Source organism: Aulonocara stuartgranti (genome assembly GCF_965226115.1).
Source record: "Aulonocara stuartgranti genome assembly, chromosome: 5".
Classification (NCBI taxonomy): Eukaryota; Metazoa; Chordata; class Actinopteri; order Cichliformes; family Cichlidae; genus Aulonocara; species Aulonocara stuartgranti.
In genome coordinates, this window is record NC_138943.1 from 13,417,731 (window position 1) to 13,437,721 (window position 19,991).

The 19,991-nt window shown below is 38.9% G+C and overlaps 1 protein-coding gene across 2 annotated transcripts in view; it reads left to right on the plus strand.

The window, feature by feature from the left end:
* pmepa1 (prostate transmembrane protein, androgen induced 1) overlaps positions 1-10,212 on the plus strand; it is a 40,592-nt gene extending 30,380 nt beyond the window's left edge. For both annotated transcript variants that reach the window (XM_082534135.1, XM_082534136.1), the window contains exons 3-5: positions 1,813-1,866; positions 1,978-2,333; positions 2,721-10,212. In XM_082534135.1, the coding sequence (XP_082390261.1) occupies positions 1,813-1,866; positions 1,978-2,333; positions 2,721-3,033 (723 nt within the window). In that variant the 3' untranslated portion in view covers positions 3,034-10,212. The remainder of the gene's footprint in view (positions 1-1,812; positions 1,867-1,977; positions 2,334-2,720) is intronic.
* Positions 10,213-19,991: the final 9,779 nt, after the last annotated feature.

Here is a 19,991-nt window from a genome sequence, read left to right on the forward strand (position 1 = left end):
AATGGTGGCAGATATTATGTAAGATACATGAATTCATTAATTGAAGAAATAAAATAGCACAGTCTGTTTAAGACATGGAATAAAGTTAGTGTCTCGACAGGTGAAATTTTATTTTCCAGTAAAGCTATCCAACTTTGCAAGGTTATGAACAAGATATATGTAGGAAGAAAGAGAGAGAGAGAGAGTTAAAGAAATATATGAAAAATGAACGAAATGATTTATAAAGACAAATAGATAAAACATATAACAAACCCCTCAACCACGCTGACCTTTTATAGTTACAGTCATTCATCTTTATAAACAGACTTCCTGGAGGAAGTTAGCATCTGTTTCAGACAGTTTCACAATAAAAGCAGTTTCAGAGGCGTGCCAACTGGCCGCATGTGATCACAGTGATTAAACTGTGCTGCAGGCTAACGCTAACGCACTGACTCATTTCTTCATTAAGGGCCATGGCGACTTGCCGATGTCTATTTGAAGAACACGCACCGACTTACACCTGAGGCTTCCTCAAACATATGACTTCACTAGTGCTGCCTGAATCACCTTCCACTGAATCACTGTCTGTGTGTGTATCTGTGTGGCTTCAGTTTCAGTTTAAAATATGAGTAAAGAATGAAGCACAAACATGCACATACACACACACATAGAGCTCCTTATAAGCTCAGGGGAGTCATAGTGTCCTAGTTAATTTGGATTAGCAAACAGACATGGTGACACACATGCAGCCAGACAAGCAGGCAAGAAAACTGTCACCAGAGAGAGTATATATTTTTTTTACAAAAGTTGGAAAAGTTCCTCTCAGACTTTTTTTTAAAGAAGCAAAGAACTACTTTTGTCTTCTCCTCACTACAAGCGGTGACACCGAAGGCATCGAGACACCCTCTAAACATCAGCTTGAGCTCAAAGTATTGTTCAATCCATTATAGATTCATGTACACTCTTAATTTCAACGTTTTAAGTCATACTTGTGTTGGGCAATGTTGTACCAAACTATATGTGCTGCTGATTTTAAATGAGCACAGAAATTTTTTTTACTTTGTTAACTGAATGTGAAGCTTACAGTGTCAAATTATGCACATACATTACACAATACAGCTCATATATTAACTGTAGGAAAAGGTCAAACACAGGTAAAAGGTACAACGTTTTACTGGAGAAGACAGTATTAGGCAGTATAACCTAGATTTAAAAATACTTTAATAGCAGGGATCATAGTTAGCTTCACACTTTTGCACAGACAGGTTTATATAAACAGAGTCCTCTAATAAATAACACGCACTCATCCATCCGTCCATCCAGTAAAGTTTGAGCAAACAATAAGAAGTGTATCAGTACCAAGTCTCATGTTCTATGTTTGGGGAAAGGCGATCGCAGTGGAAAGTCTTTGTGACAGTGTTTAAAACAAGAACTAATATATGACAGGAAGTTACAACCACTCATCTCTAAAAATTACACAGCGGTGTTGAAATCATTATTAGCAGCAGTGTATATTCCCGTTCTAGTATCTATGTCTTAACCAGCTCAATTTTATTGAAATTTGAACTATTACAAATCAGAGGAATAAATTATACTTTTAAATAGTCCTAAATGTGGTTTGAGGTCAGCCAGCAGATGAGTGGCTAATGCGCCAACCACAAGACCTGCTTCCCTGCCTACTGAGTGTTTACACCATGCAGACATTCTCATGCTCTTCTTCTCCACATTTTCTTTTGCTTACTGCTGTTCTTTGCTAATAGAGATGCAAACTGCGAAAAAATTAAAGAATTATTTTTATTATTTAATTACATAAATTGACTTTTTTGCACACAGGAGGGAAGTCTGTGGTCCTCTGAGGGAACAGGCACAAACAGTGGTCTAAATGAGGTGAGTGCTGCTTCAACCAGTGGTGGTCTTCGAGTTTGATTTAGTACAAAATTCATTTAAACCAACATTAGTTAGAGGCACAGCAGTAATTAAATATCTCTCCTCACACAGCACCAGGTGTATAACACCCACCCCCCGGAGAGAGGGGGCTCTTCCTATATACAGCGGGAAGTACAGCACAGCCACTCCCAGCCTCCGCTGCAGCCCCAGCGCTTCCAGCACACATACGCCCCGAGTCGCTTTCAGCCAACTTATCCCTACCTGCCTCAGAGCCTCATCGATCTTCCCCCCACCATCTCCCTCTCAGATGGAGAGGAGCCCCCGCCGTACCAGGGGCCCTGCACCCTGCAGCTCAGAGACCCCGAGCAGCAGATGGAGCTGAACCGCGAGTCGGTCAGAGCGCCACCCAACCGAACAGTATTCGACTCCCACCCTCTCGATCCATCCAACTCCTGTCTGCAGGCCAGGTAACAATGAGCAAGTCTGTGGTCCGTTATTGTGTTTTGGATCACTCACTTGTCGTTGTGTTGACTAATTCCTGTGTTAAGGATTTTTATCAGAGACTTATCCAGCTTATAAAAGGCGTCATAGAAATGTTTATGTTCTTTGTACCAACTTTGTACTAACTGTGACTAGATGTACTGCACAGTAAAGGAGAAAGAGACTAAGAGCTTTAGACATCCTCTCTTCACAGCCTAATGTTTAATTATGTTTCATTTTCTGTAATTATGATGCATTATAAGGTTTTAAATGCAGAAATTTGATTAGCTGAAAACCTACAACAAATCATTTTTTATCTGCCATCATCTTGTCTTCATCAGTGTTATTTATTCATTCATTTATTTTGCTCTCAGACTGCAGGCCCCCCCTCCAAGTGTCCATTCAGGCATCAGTGTGTTGGAAGCCCAGGAGGCTTTGTCCAGGCATCAGAAGCAGGGCTCTCGAGTGGAAGGAGCTCCTCCAGCCTACAGCGAGGTGATTGGGCACTACTACCACCCAACATCTGTAACCTCCAGCCATAACAATCGGACTGTGATATCCTCACAAGCACCACCTGCCTCGCTCATACAAGGCCTGCTCCGACCTCCGCATCAACAGCAAGGAAGTGTGGACAACAGGAACACAAGGAATACAAAGGAGAAATCCCAGAAACCCCAGCAGGTGTGACAGTGCTGCTCTCTGCTTCCAGTGAGAAAACCGGGATTACATCTGCTCACCACTGGAGTAATGACCAGTGGAGAATGATGAAAAGTCACGAAGTTGTTAAAATCCACTCTGAAGGGTTTAAGAGCTGGTTAGTTTTAGTTGTTGCAGGTCAGTTTTGCAGTTTCCCCACTGGCTTCTCTGGGTAAGATAACCCAGAACCACATTGCTCCTGCAGAGCACAGTCGCATGAACATCTGGCACATCCTGTTCTGCAGCTTCCTACTTCATGTCTTCTGATGAACCATTGATGTCAGAAAAGAGAGGAAGATTTAGAAGGGAATGAGATGGAAGCAGATGATTCTTTCCCTTAACAAGTCCTCCTCATCTCTCTTCTGTCAGACTGATGTGCGTAATCACCTTTCACAATGAATATTTACTTGGTCTGTTTTTTCCGTTGAACTTTTTCTTTATCTTATTCACACATCCATGAAAATTCCTATCCAAGCAAATGGCGAAATGTTACAATCTTTTTGGTTCTTCCATTTGTAGGATTTCTTTTTTTTAAATGTGATAATCCCCCACCACCACGCTGCTTCTGTCCATTTAGTCCATATTCAAAACTCCACTTCTGCACCAGGCTTTAGCCACATCGCTGGGACATTTTAGCACACTCGCTTATTCCGCGAGTTGTAGCACAAGGCTAAAAGTTCTGCCTTACATTTCCTAAGCGATGCAGGAGTTGCCACTGAAATGGTTGTTTCTTTTTTTTCCTTTTTAAAAAAAATGTATGTTCTTTTTTTTAAAGAACGCTTGCACAAAGTTCAAGACTGTTCACCGGAAAAAAGAATAATCCGCAATATGATCGAAAAGAGACAGAAAGTAGGGAGAGTTTGGGTATTTTTCTATACTTGATGGATTCCTATGAGTACATTTTTTGTGTTGCTTTTGTTTAGTGTTTTTTTTTTTTTATTTGTTGTCTAGTTTTAGAAAAAAAAGATACAAACATCAGTAATCGGTTGGGGTGCCAACTTTTCACCTTTTGCAACGTACATGTTGACGTGTATATACGTCACACATGGAGCATATATACAGACACATGTATGCAAACCTAGAGTGAAAAGCACGAATTTAAAGTTATTTATATAATTGCTGAAAAGAATTGCACTATTTTTTAGTATGCGCCAATGGACCGTTTTTGGGACTTTTATTTTGAAGGAGCTCTGTCTATTGCGGCATAAAAACAAGAGAGAAGCAAGAACATGGTGAGTGAGGCTCAGACCGAGCGGTGCACAGCAGCTGCTATCATGATAAATGTAAGGGGAGGTTCTGACTTTGGCCCAACGGACTCGGATTAACCGTTACTGTACCATTGATAAAAATGAATAAATAATCGTTGGTTTATGCAAATGTCTGAGTCCCATGAGCCAGCCACAAGTCAGCATCCAACCTGTGGGTCCAATCAGAAAGTCTTAACTCTCTCTCATCCTATTGGCCGAATCATTAGCCAATCCCAAAGCTGGCTATTACTACCTCGACTAAACAAGCGAAGCACATTAGAGTTTATTCATGTTAACCAGACACAACAAATGTCTGGACTAATCGAGACAGTCTAATGTAACAATAGATGTTAACTAGAGTAGGATGTCGTAGACTTAGTTTTTAATCCTGTTATTTTATTTGAATGTCAGATATTTTTATTCATTGGATGAGAAGAGAGAAAACAAACCAATGACACCCCCCTTGTAGTGTATTACTCAGGAAGGAAGCCAGTCGCCCAGCAGGTCCTGAATATCTGATGCACTGACTGTGCACCACTTTGGTCACCCATACACCCAAAAGACCAAATTTTCTGGTCACGTACCTCTGGTTCCTTTGAATTATAGATTCTCTCCCACGTTTTCAACCCATGTATACACTCTGCTCTCTAAGTTTTTCTCTCTTGCAGGCCACTCTGAGCACTTTATTGCACCAGGAAAGAGACAACAATCTTCTGTCAGCCAGCGCCGACCAACCAACCAATAAAGCTTAAACACAACGGTAGAACCTTTTAGGTTTTTAGATTCAGATTTAGATTCTCCAACTACTAGTGATGCGCTTTTAAAGAGATGCAAAGAGTTGTGGACCAAAGCTTTTAACATTTACTGGAATAAAAAACAACTTTATTTATCATTTTGAGATTGAAGAACTTTAAGACATACAGACTTTAAATCCTCAACTATCCTTCCACAGGTCTCCATAAAACCAGCTGAACCTGTGCTTTAACAAATATATTCTATAATTAGGAGAAATTTTTTAATTTTCTTGTTTATAAACTCATTCTTTTAAGCTTTGGACTCAAACTCTTTGAGTGTTGAATGCAGCACAAGGCTGGTTGTTGAAACTAGACACACTGAAGTGTTGAAAAGTGGCACGAGTGTTAATAGCAGCCCGTCTTGTGTCATCTCATTAAGAGTGCAGAATTAATAGAGTTGCATTAGGTAGCTGATTGAGCTACTTGATCAGTATTTGTAGTTTTTGTATTTAAAGCTGCTGCTTGATCCAGACAAAATCAGCGCCCTCTAGTGTCCAGCCTTTATGCAACAGCGCCCTCTTCAGGGACTGAACCAAACTGTAGCCAAATCTCCTGAGAGACAGTCTGAAGGCTAAAACAATACATTTTATAATCTCATATGGTGAATCTTTCATTTTTTGTCTGTACTTTCCTTCCATGGTGAGTCACAGCAGCATCTATCAACTATCGTGATAAAAAGAATTCAATCTGCTGAACTTGTTCCCCAGTATAAACCTTGTTTACAGGGACAGTTTGGCCCAAAGGTAAATTTATGTATTTTCCCAATTTTTTTGTATTCATTCCTATCCAACTGGATTGTGTTGAACTGGTGTGTGAATTGCCCAGTTCTGGAGAAATCAGCTACAGCGATGCCTGTGTTCTCTTTAATATAATGTAAGTAAATGGCAATTTCTGCTTGGGGTGTTTAAAGTGCCAAAATGTGAAAAAGACGGCAGCAGTTTCTCTTTCCAGAAATTGTGACCTGTTTATTCAAAAAATAAAAAATTTAAAAATCCACAAACCTTACAGTGAGCCATTTCATGCAGGAACTCTTTAGTTCGTACCGATCCGCAATTTTGAAAAATGTCCATGTGCAGAAGAAAGCAACCATGTGCGTGTGATGAAAGGCTCTTGCTGGTGGGAGATTGAATGGATGTCCCTCATTTGACCTGTAACATCAGGTAGCTGCACAGGTGCGAGGGTGTCTTTTGGTTTGAAGAAGATATTTCCTGCATGAAACTGCTCACAAAAATGTTGGTGGATGTTTTTTGATTAACAGCTTCACAATTTTTGAAAGAGGCATTGCTGCAGAATATTTCAGATGTAATTTTTGCTGCTTTGAGCTCTTCATAGTAAATGCCATTCAGTTCTATTCCATTAAATAGAACGGTGACATTTCCACATCCAAAAACTTCAAAAATGAGTGTCTCACAAAAAATCCCCATAGAAAACTGTGTAAATTTGATATTAATGTAAATTCTTATTTAAGTTGCTGGATACAAACTAAACGTTTACAGCTTGATAGATGGATTGGATGTGTTTATGCTAGTCTTGTTTCTTGTCATTTTATCATCGCAATGATGCAGTCTTGTGTTCTATAGCAAACTATAACATTTCAAATCATAAAACAGATTGAAAAGACTCTTCTAACTGATTAGAAAAGTCTTTGATGATGTTAGAAAGATCTTCAAAATATCTTGTAGCATTACTCGGCAAACTACTAAATCTGAAAACACTGAATTCCTCTCAAAAAGTAAAGACAAAAAGTGAGAAAAAAGATTCGCCCTCCCATCATCTTTTAAGTCTGTAGCTCTCTGTAGCCCCAAAAGAAAGATGATTGGCTCATTTAAAAAAAAATTATTGTAATAATAATAATAATAATCTTTGATCTTGTAATGAGGTTAGCAGCCTGGTTCTCAGTCCTAAGGTACTTTGAACTATTTTTCTGTTTCATACTTGTTTTTGAACAGAGTTGTTTCCTTAAATGGTTTCCTTTCCTGCACCAGAGGGCTTGCAGCGGGTATGAGAAGGCTGGCCAGGCTCTGACCACAAATATTAGTGATAGGAACTTAAAAAATGTATAAGGAAGTTGGAAAAATGTGTAGAATCAATCTCTTATTTCAGGGGAAAACCCGGGCTGGCTGACAATACAAAATAAGACAGGAGGAGAAAGAGGGAAAAGTCATTTGGAGGCTGACAGGAAGAACAGATCACACATTTCTACACAGCTGCTAATACCCTAGCGCTGCCTACATCTAAAGACTGGTGTGTTTACATGCAGTTGTACTTGTTCACCAGTGTTTGTGAGCTTTTCTTTAACTCTCAATTCTATTTATTTATGTTTCTTTTTAAAATTCAGTTCGATTTGAGTCACATAAAAGAGAGATATTAAACCAATCAATGCTCAGATCACATAGTTTTTGTTGCTTTAATCCATCGTGGAGATACTGAAAGTGTTAGGAGATCACTGTGTGTGTGTGCGTGCGTGTGTGCAATTAATGTACACCCACCTGCCCTGGGAAAGACCTCCAGCTGTCTAGACAAAAACTAAACACATAAAGGCACACACAGAGCAGACTAAACAAACTCACCGAAGAACCAAACGCCTCACACACACACAGACACACACACACACAATAAACACACACGCACACACACTGAGGTTTTTGTTATTGCGGACCACACAAGGTAGCAAAAACATTTATTTCACACACCTTGATTGCCTCTCCCCTCCCTCTCCCTCTTCCTGTCTGAACGAGCTCTTCCTGTTCCCTAGAGATGGCCGCTGTCCAATGACAGAGCTCCTTTCAGAACCGGCCCTCGCTGCCGCTGGGTCAGCGGTCTTTGAGTCTCCTTGGAAACGTTCGTTGTTTGTTATTGTTGCTATGTCGTACAAGTGTGCCTGCCTGCGCTGAGACGGGCAAAATGTGAGTGGCTAGTTTGGGCTGTCAATCATCCCAGGCCACACTGTCTCAGATGATGACGATGAATAGATGATGGTGATGAGATTGTTGCTGTTGGTGATGATGATGATGGTGATGAAGATAGATGTTTTTGGTAGTGACACCGCAAAGATCGTTGCAATACACCTACTATTTGCCTTTTTGATTATATTAGTCATATTTTAACGTAGTGTGCTAAATGTCAGTTTTTTTTATTGTTGTTGTTGTTGTTGTTGTTGTTGCTGATGATGTTTATTCACTTGAGAACAAAAAGATTTAACTTCAATTCAAAAGTTCATATCATTAAAAAATGTGTTTGTTTTTTTTTTTCATTTGTAAACATCGAGAGTGTAAAACTACCTAACACACAAAAACTGCAGATTTCTGGGGAGGATGTGTAAATACAAGAAAATGTACTTCTGCTTTTAAGTGCCCTTTTTTAAAGTTTAAAGTTGTCAGTGTGCAGCTGTCTGAAGAGCAAATCGGTGCGATTGGTGCGGGGATCGACGCCACAGATCCCCATCAACATCCCTTGAGATGAGCTTATGTTAAAGCTAGCTAAAGTTCCCTTTTATTGGAACCTTTTTGAGCACATTTGTATCACGCACTTATAAGTTCCAAGTATAAATCTTCATGTAAGCACCTAGTCCTCGTAACCCACTAATCATTGCGTCTCCTTACTCGACCCAGTGTCTAGATGTGTGCCTTCTGGTGTCCAGCATGATCGGAGACTTACACTTAAAAAAATCCTTTACTGTTGCCTTTCAACGTAAAACCTCGGACAGCACAAAATCTTAACACGTTACAGCCGTGATGTATGGAAGCCCAGTCAGGCCAAGAAAAAAAAATGGAGGGGAAAAAAAACAGTCAGTGTTTCTAAGCTAAAATGGACCAAAAGTCCTTAAAATACTACAAACAAATAACATGTGGAAAAGCAGATATCTGCAAATCCTGTGTGGTTGCTTCTATTGTTTTTATGTTATCATTCCAACTTCTCTTCCCTTTTCTTTTTCCTGGTAAAGCTGGACTTCTATAATCACGACATTAGAAGCTAAATTTGTGAAAACAAATTACTGTTGCTATTGCTGCTCTATATGTTTGGAACTATAACTAAAAACAGCTGAAATTAATGCTTTTCTTCAGAAATTTAATGAGACGCAGTATTTGCTTTTAACATTTCTGACTGCTTGCAAAGAATCACACACCACACAGTCCAGATTCATATGTGACATTATTTAAGACATCTCCAAAGACGAAACCACTGTAAAGAAAAAAACGTTCAGTCAAGCTTGAACTTTTTGTTTTCGATTTTGGGGAAAAATCTTTTTTTTTCCCTCCAGTTTTTGCTACATGTTTGATCAGTTTTAAAAGAAAGGATGATTTAAGTAACACAAGTAGACTGGCGGACGGCATACAAGCAAACCATTTTCTCCCTTCATATTTCTGTATCATCGCATTTTTCTCTGCTTGCTCTGCTCTTTTAATCAGCGCTGTGTGGCGCCTTTCCTCTGACAATGTCGAAGAAAAAGTATACAAAAGCACTCTTGTTCGCAGTTATGTTATGTGTTCATATTTAAATAAGCCTCTGTATCTTACACCGCAGTGACTATTGTAGAAGTCTTCCACCTGTCCTTGAGTTTTATCCTGCAAGCATGTAAACTGTGGGGCTTGTACAATAGACCAGTTTGTTCTGGTAAGGATTCCTACGTGCAGCTGGTGCAGATGTTTTAGAAAAGCATGATAAAATGCTGCGATTGTGTCCAGGGAAGTAAAACTGCACACAAGTAATCAGCAGCTTTGGAGTGAAATCTTCACTCAGGACCAGATGTCAGATAAAAATGTGGGAACTCCGATCTGTTCTCTGCAATGCTGGGTTTCCCATCACTCAAACGTAGCACCGGGTTCATAAAAAGAATGAACATGGAGCTGAGGGTTTAACTTCAATCTGTTATCTGTCACAGCATGGCTCATGCACTTATATAGAGGCCTGCTTATTCTCAGTGATAATAACTGCTTATTTGTGTATTAAGACAGTTTATTTTAATTTATATTGGATGGTCTATGTGTTGCTGGGTTTGCTATGTTGTTATTTTCTTTTCTGTTACAAACACAAGACAATGGTTTATTGTTGTTGTCACAGAACATGAATCAGACACATTTCAGTTAGCCTTCGATTTAAAAAAACAAATAAAAAGTTTTATAAATTCACCCGAGTCTCGTCTGCTTATTTATTTTGTATTTAGTAATTGTTGGAGGCTTTCCTTTTTTTGTTTTTGCAAGAAAGGAGCCTTTGACACACATTCATTCATCCACCACACAGACACACACACACATGCGCAGACACTTTGTACACATACAAGATTTGGTTTGTATGCACATTTCAAAAAGCTGCTGGTACATCCCTTAGATTAGCTCCTGTTCCATGCTGATGTGATAGCATCATGCAGCAGATCTGTTGACTGTACTTTGATTCAGGCTGAAGCATTGATCTGACAGAAGGTACTCTGCAACATGGATGATTGGTTTTGTGATATTTAAACTCAAATATGACCCTACTGTCATCATGTGGCATCCAAATTAGCAAAAAAATTATCATAACTTTTAAATGTTGTGTGACTCTTGAAACACATTTTATTTTCATCTGCAGAGTTAAGTTGCTGTAAATATTTATCCAGCAGATGGCGCACTTGAATTAGAGTTCAAGGCTCAATGGCCACATCATGGTTATGATTGTTAGATTTACTTCATTTCTAGTTATTAGTGTTTAACGGGTCAGTGTTCACTGATCTGGTCCACCAGGGAGACTCAGGCCTTTTGATTGTGTTGTTTGTATTTGTTGAAAATACATGAAAGCACAGAAAGGAGGAAGTGTGTCAGACTTTTTGTAAAAATGTTATTTTTTGGACTTTGCATATTAGTAAAAACGTGAGATACTCTGAACATGCTGTGTCTGCCGCATGATGGCACTGTGAAAATATGTTGTAAATAAAATGCCTGTGCAGGTTTTAAGACAGTTTAACGGTTGGGTTTCCTCACTTTGGTGCTCTGCTGTTTTACATTCACTATCCTTGCTATTAAGGTTTTCATTTGGGTCTTTTAAATTAAGCTGCAGAAAGCGCCCTGAGTGTTTTGGCTGGAAATGTGTTTGTCTGTTTTCAGTTTTTAAAAAGTACCAGTGTCAGGATCACCAAAGCCAGGAAGGCCTGATGGCGGATGAGAATTCCCTGCGGAAGACCACCTTGCCTGTTGAGGTGGCTCCGACGGGCCTTTTGCACTCTCCATTATAAAGAAAACAAAAACATGACAAAACAAGTAAACAAACAAAATATGCATTCATTCCTCAAATTAACTTGAGCCCCTAAATTAACTTGAAGGCTCAAAATGAACATTTTTGTCATTGCCATCTTGATGTTTTAAAACCAAATGCACAACTGAATATCTTTTTGCAACCTGAAAAGTGATCCTTGCTGACCAATAGAAAGAATGCAGTTTTAAGGCATCCACCATGCATGGTTAGACTATAAACATTTGTAATTATTTACAATGTCATCAATTATTCAGACATTTATGTAATACAAGTAGCAATAACACACATTCAGAAACGCCTGTCTACAAGTAAGACACGCTTTGAGACTTGATCTCAAAAACTGTGAGACTTGACATGAACATATCTGTATTTACATGCTTCACCTGTGCATGTTTGAAATTAATTTAAAAAAATGTTTGGATAAAACATTTCAAAAAAATTTTATTTAAATTGTGTAATGTGAAACCACTGCAGAGGTACCTTAAATCTGCATTCATTTCTGTTAGGCCCTGTTAGTACTCTTGTGGCATTGTGTATTAACTGAAGGCTTTTAGAACAGCAAGATAGGAAGGGGTTACAATTGTCCAGCCTTGAAGTGACAAATGCATGGATCAATTTTCCAATGTCACTCTTGGACAGGATGTTTCTAAGTTTTTGAACATTGCTCTAATGATAGAAAGCAATCTTACATATTTCCTTGAAGGACATATCCTGGTCAAAACTGATGAGAAAATACTCCTCACAGTTTTACTGACGAATAAGGTAATGTCATCTAGGGTGAGCATTTGGTTGGACACCATGTTTCTAAGATTTCATGGCCAAATACAATAACCTAGACTGATTTGATGCTTGAATTTATCTGAATTTAATTAAGACCCACTTGGTCTTGTTGTTTGAAAGCCTAACTTAGATGCACAGGAGGACTTGAGACTTGATTGGGTGAGGCTAAAATGAGGGTAAACTTGAAAATGCACTAAACTTGTCACAGTCGACATTAAAGGCTCAGCTCTGCCCTTTGATCTGTGGCTGTCAGCTGTCAGCCTCTTGATCATTGAGTGACTTCCAGCCTGATGAACCTGAACCAGTTACTGAACAGATTCCAATGACTCAACAACTTACATTAGATTACACTCTTTTCTGTTCCTGCCAAGTTTCTACATCAGCTCTCACCTCATACTGCAGGGTCATCCATTCTCCTATCTCTCTTTCTCTTTCTACTATCTGTCTTGCTACACACTTGGCAGTCAGCCTACTGAACAAACACTATTCAGTTTGTTTTATGGCCTACGAGAGCAGAAAAAGGTTGAATGAGTTACGGGTGCATCGTAAAATGAAGATGGAACAATGAATGAGGTGATGAAGAAATGAGGGTTGATTACTGAAAGTCATTCCAGGGATCATGTAAGGATCATTTGAGTGAATTCACAAAACTATTTTCTCCTTTCTTCTTTCGTCGTTTATAGCAAGTCATTTAAAAAAACATCAAAGATCAATTTCTGACAGGAGGCATAAATTTATTTTTGATCTTTCTCCTGTTTTTTCTTTTTTTTCCCTATGGTACAACTTGTCGAACGAGGGTGGAAAAAGCAGCAGAGTTGCAGTGATGTGAAAAAGGGAAAAGCTGCACTATATTCTTATACCAACTTATTTGAACTTATTTAGGCACTTTAACACCTCAACAAAGAAACTTTGAAATCTGTGTGCAGAATTTAGCAGAAGGGAGTTCAAGTTGTCAACTTTGCCTTGGCATCCTCTCGTTTATGTTCAAAAGACTAATGTAGCTTATTAAATGATCTGGATGCTGTTCATAAAATTAAGTTGATATTTTCAGCCTATTTCCATTCAACTGTTGTCCAGCTTTGCTCACTCTGACACAATTTACTATTTGTAGCTGTAGCTTATTTGCTACAAGGTCTGATGTCGATGTCGAGGTGTGGAGATGCTCTTCTGTGTATCCTGGTTTTTACAAGTGGTTAGATAGCATCTACAGATGCTGTCAATGCAGAAATTAACTACTGAATTCACTATAAAGGACCACTGAAAAGAATTAAAGCTGTCACAAATTATGAGGCTTAAAAGACATCCTTGGGTCTGAGGGTTAAAGAAATGACTCACACACAATGCCTGGAAGGCATGAACTGAAATTTAAAGTACTGTACTGTAAAACATGATATCTTGAACCAAGAAAACAGCATTTGAATACCTTATCGTCATCCATCTAAGCAAATCAAATTTTCATGATGGAGTCTACAAATGAAACTGGGGAGGTATTGTGGGCAGATGTTGCATGCGAACTGGACATTTCAGCAAAACGTAGAGTCATCGGAATTCCCTGTGAGCACGGACCAATCACTGCGCAGAGGCATTCCTGCTGACGTCTAACAGAGAGGGTGAGTGGCCCAGCAGTGATGTCACTGTGTCATCTGTGCAGCCACCAAACAAGAACACACACAAAACTGATAAGGCCTCACCTCCGCTCTGATGCTGCTACTTGTCATTGTGTAACTGTATTTTTTGTCACTCTGGCTCAGTTTCTATCACATTTTTAATGTTTTCTATTTGGTATATCCATTAACATTGGACAATTGATAAATATTTTTATTGTTATTTATATTTTATATACAGAGCCTGTGGTTAAAAAGGGAAGTTTAATTCTGTTTTTCAAAACCTAATATTTTCAATATGCTGTAACAGCCCAAAGCAGACTGAAGACACGGGAGTATAAAGATACATACTGATCTAGATCACTAAATCTTTTTAGCAGACACTTACTGGAGGGAAAATCCTGTGTGTGTGTGTGTGTGTGTGTGTGTGTGTGTGTTTTCATATCCTTGAGGGGACATCTAATTGATATAATGCTTTCACTAGCTGTTCACCCTAACCCTATCTATAACTCTATGACTACTGCAACCCTGACACTAAAGCCACATTTTGAGTCTCAAAAATGTCTTCAAACTAGCGGGGATGTGGATTTTGTCCCCATAAGGATTGTTATTCCCCACAAGTATAGTAAACTTTCAATTGTTTCATCCCCACAAAGATATAAAAACATAGCATGGGCACACACCCGACTGTGTGTTTGTGTGCTTCCAGCAATCAGTTCAACGGAGCTATTTATGTCTTGTTTTTGGACATGTATGGAGCTTGTCAGTACAGAGGAATAAGGTAAAAACTTCCAGCAGGTGAACTGAACAGAACTGATCCTCATTATGACATATAAGCTAGAAAGACAATTAATGTGAATATCACTATGACACTAACCACCACCCTACATTTGATTGCACACGAAGTCTACTGACATCGGCCTCTCCCAGCAGGACAGTGTGCCCTGACACACTATAAATAAATAAATAAATAAATACGTAAGTACTCCTTAGTGAATTTTCGGACCTGGCAATTTTTTCCTGAGCCTGGTTCTGCCAGAGGTTTCTTCCTGTTAAAAGGGAGTTTTTCCTTCCCACTGTCACCAAAGTGCTTGTTCATGGGGGTCATATGATTGGTTTGTTGGGTTTTTCTCTGTATGTATAATTATAGGGTCTACCTTACAATGTAAAGTGCCTTGAGGTGACTGTTGTTGTGATTTGGCGCTTTATATAAATAAAATTGAATTGAAATGAATTTAATACTGCTTTTCACTACCATATACATTTACCTTATTCTGTGAACTTCATCTGCCCACATCCATCAGTGAGCCTAAAATATGTTGTTGGCTTGTGGAGAGAAAATTAAAAGTGAAACCCAGAACCTTCATGAACCTTCTTGATGGGAGGTGACAGGGTTAGGCATCATTCCATCATGAAACCCAGTGAGTCTAACTGTGGGTCTTAGTTCAGATGTGAAGCAAAGTTTCAAACTCTTTTCTTTGTTTTTCTTTTTGTGTCTGCAGTGAAGTTGAAACACTGACAATAAGCTAGCCCTCCATAGCAGACTGTTAGTGGCTCATCCACAGTCTCCTGGAGAATCTCAGCTGGCTTTTACTTCACATTTACAGCATCGTCTATTCTCCTCTGTTTGTGTCACCTGGCAAAATTTTGTGTCAGTCTGCGTCTTTGCAGAACTTTATTTATTCATGCCATGCAAAAACTCTGCAAGCTGCAGGTTTAAAGTTAACAAACCAAACAACAAACAACTCTGACTACAAATTTAATATGCACTGTAAAGTTTTTTAACATATCAGCAAACTATGTGGAACATTTTTCATCATGAAATGCATTTTAAATCTGTCATATTTACACATTTAATTAACAAGGGAGACCAAAGAGAAAACCAAAGTTTCAATGTACATCAGAGTTGATATTTGCACAAAATAGCTTGAGGCTTGGGGCAACCGTGGCTCAGGGGGTTGGGAAGCGCATCTGTAACCGGAAGGTCGCCGGTTCGATCCCTGGGCTCTCTGTCCTGGTCGTTGTGTGGGCAAGACACTTTACCCTACCGCCTACTGGTGTTGGCCAGAGGGGTCGATGGTGCGATATGGCAGCCTCGCTTCTGTCAGTCTGCCCCAGGGCATCTGTGGCTACAGCTGTAGCATGCCTCCACCAGTGTGTGAGAGTGAATGAATAGTGGCATTGTAAAGCGCTTCGGGTGCCTTGAAAAGTGCTATATAAATCCAATCCATTATTATATGTGTCTGTTTCTGCTGTGTACTAAAAAAGCACATTTAAATGTCATTCATTATTTTTGTGCAGCCTTATTGTATGGTTGACCCAAAATCAATCATTGCCTTACATGTATAAAATAATATTAAAATAATATTAAAAGCATGGACATGGATAGGCCACAATAATGCACTTTATAGATGTAAAAATAGCTTCCATAGTCTAGAACATTAGATAAGAGCTTTGCTCAAAAACAGATTCAGACATACAGTCGAAGTATGCCTCTGTGTGGTTTCGAGGTAATTATTTCCTCAGATTAGACTGCTGAAAAAACAGAATATACAACTTGTCCGGTCCTGGCAGAACTTAAGGAATAAATCATTGTCTCAAAGAAGATGAATCGCTAACAACACAATCAGACAAACAATCCTGTTTATGCCAAAATTATGTTACATAAGATGTTTTTGTGCATGGTGCAGAACTTTTTTTCCAATTGAAAAACATGGCTGAGTTCACTGTAAGGTAACGAAACTGACACTTTCCTTAAACCTCATATAATACAAAATATAAAACAATTTAAAGAAAAAAAGGCAGGTTTATAAGAATGAGTGTGAAAGTGATTTTAATGGGGAAAAAAAGCTGCACTTCAATATTAATAAAAAAATAACTGCAATGCAACATCCATTTGGTATCTTTTGTGAATCCCTCACAGCTCGCATAAACATTTTGGATTCTTCTTTGGACACTGAAAGAGTAAAATGCTAAATTATCATCTAACACTTGCATGCCTGGTTGACAATGTGGAGTCATAAACTGAAGGGGTTCAACACACAGACACTAGAATTTAGTTCACCAAAACTGAGCCTTTGACCTGTGGCAGTTCACTATATGAACTGTCAGATAACCGACACATTCAGGCGATCAATCAGTGATTTGATTTTGTGGTGGCTAAGCCTATTAGATACATCAGCTACTAACTATCCCTTTTGGTTCCAGCCTCGAGTGATCATTATAAAAACTGCAGTAATTAGCATTTCTGCATTGTCGTGATTTCTGCCCGTTGAGGTTGCTGGTTGTGTTATTACCAGGTCCTGGTGCAGGAACATTGTAGGCCAAAAGAGTAAATAGTCATGTGTCTGTTAACCTGTGTGTCCTGTGTACATTTGTTGTACATTTACAGGAGTTGTATGGACTTCACATCCAATCATCCTGCAGTTAGTTAGCTGGATTCTGATGGGAATTCTTTATGGAAACTTGTTGTTTCTTCTTTAGATAATAACACCTTGATTTAACTTAAAAAGTGAATTGAAGTGGTGCTAATCTTTTTAGCAGTAAACTTTAACAATCTGTATGATTTAATTGAACTGCAGCCTGAATAAAAATGTTTACCTGTTTACCTGCAAATCCACTTTGGTTGCTGGAAATGCTACAACAAAAACTTTCCCCAGTAACCTATTTTGTGTTTATTTAATGTCTAAGTGCTCATACGTGGAGATAAGTGGGACATTTTGCAATGACTCTTCTGGATGATCTGTCACTGATTATGAGTCTTTACTGGTTAACCAGCCTCTGGTGGAAAACGTATTTCTGTTACTTGTCTCTTTATGTTCTTAGAAACATTATTTCAGTCAAAGATAGTGTCAAAAACAAGTTAGTGATGATTAACTACAGTTCATGTCATTATCTTCATATCTTACACAACAGGTCCAGTGTACCATGGGACAAAAACATGTGAGATGATGATGATGATGATGAGATAGCCTTTATTTGTCAGTTGCAGGTCTTTTGCCCACACAGCCACAGTCCAGGCGACCTGATTGCGGTACAGATTGTCTTGTTGTCTACATGATGTTTTGCATGTAGCAACATTCGTGTTAAAAACAGGATTAGCTTGCTTTTTGTGAGGTCATAGCAAGAGACTGACTATAGTCGGGGGTGCACATAAGTGGTCCGCAGGTGCGCATTCACTGTCAAAATAAAAGACGCGCAACAAGTTGCAACGCGCGTTTGCGTACATAAGATTTTCTGGAGGAGGACAGACATTTGTTTAGAACTCTTAAAGATGTCGAAGAAGCAAGCTCCTTTACACAGCCTCCAAATAAATGTCAGAAGGAGTCCGAACCGCAAAAGAAGCGCATATTCTCGGAAAAGTGGTTGCAGGAGGTGAGCTGGCTTCAAACAAATGATGAACGCAGAGAGATGTGGTGCAGAATATGCCGTGAAAATCCCACTCTAGCGGACAAAAACAGTGCCTTTTATATGTACGCAAACGCGCGTTGCAACTTCTTATCTGGTGCGCGTCTTTTATTTTGACAGCGAATGCGCACCTGCGGACCACTTATGTGCACCCCTGACTATAGTGTATACAGTGGGCTATATTATGTAACTGTGTCTGTAACTGTGATAAAGCACTGTATAAAACACACGATACCAATATAAAATCAGCAACTGAATTTAAGCTTTTTTTTATTTGACTACAGAAATTCTAAAAAGAAAAAAAGAAAGAAAAAAAGCAGATGTTCAGATAACCTCCCTGTGAGTAGCACTTGGTGATGGTGGGGAAGAAGAATCCCATTGTCATGGTTCTGAGTCATTTGACCCCGCATTTTGGGTTTTCTTGTGTTTTTGTCATTTTGTATCATGATTTATGTTTAAGATAAGATAAGACACCAAGACAAGACATGCAAGACATAAATGTAACAATTCAACCACTACTATTACTATGTAAGTAATAGATATCTATGAGTATAGAAATGTACACGCACACACACACGTACTAACTAAATATACATATGTATGTACCTGCACACGTCCATACATATAAAAAGGTGCATTATGCATGAAGTGTGTGATGTCCACAATGTCCAGTGACTCATGATGTCATGATTGAGGAGTTATAGAGTCTAACTGCTGTTGGGATGAATGATCTGTGAAAGCACTCCTTCCTGCAGCGAGGGTGTTTCTGTTTGTGACTAAAGGAGCTGCTCAGCATACTAACAGGCTCATGCAGAGGCTGATGTGGGTTGTTCATGATGGGTGTCATCCTCCTCTCACCCACAGCCTTCACAGACTCCAGAGGACATCCCAGCACGGAGCTAGACCTCCACACCAGTTTGTCAGTCCTGCTGACACTCATTCATCAGGCTCAAGAAAAGAGCAGCACAGAGAGACCACAAACAATACACAACTGCATACAGAACAGACAAAAATTAATGACATGACACAGTGGCATATACATTGAAAAGAGTGGGGGGGAAAAAATTTGCTCAACACATCATTGGAAGTCACCAACAGCCTGAGCTTTGGCAGCTAAAACTAAATGCTACTACAGGGTCACCTGTCATGTTTACATATTTTAATCCTAACCTTAACTGAAAAGAGACAAAAAAAAAAAAATCAGGATTAAATATCATTGGATTTAGTTGAACAATAAAACAAGGACCTTCTTGTAAGTATCCTCGACCAGCTGATCTACAGTGGAGGGAAATACATATTGATTCCAAATTGAACTCATTGTTTTAGCCACTTAGAATTCTGTGGTAGGTTTATTTTAATAGTAAATGATAGAATGTCAACAAAATATTCAGGATTAGAGATGTAAGAGTTACAAATGAATGCTAATTTATGTAAGATAAATAATTCTTTGATCTTGTACTGACCAGCATGAACTGAAACAAAAGTAAACTGTTCAATAAAAGTTTAATTGGCAGCAACTTCAGCATTAACAGCCAACACTGACAGTTAATTGCACCAGTTCTATGAATAGCACCCAGAACCTCTGACCTGTTTACATCTTGAATGCTGCAAAAACAAAAAGCCACCTAAGAATATCGGCAAGAAGACTGCTAAACTTCACACACTCTTATAGTCTAATAGACATATCCACAAGAAGCATAGTAAAAAAAAACAAAAAAACAATCATATCTGTTGGTCTGATTAATCACAAATGGAACAAAGATGAAATTACTATCAATAATAATTAGTGTGGGGCAACTTGCAAGATTTCCTCTGTTGTTATAGATATCAGAGCAGCTCTGAGGACAGTTACCAAGAAAAATATTTGTAATACATTGTGCTGTGATGGT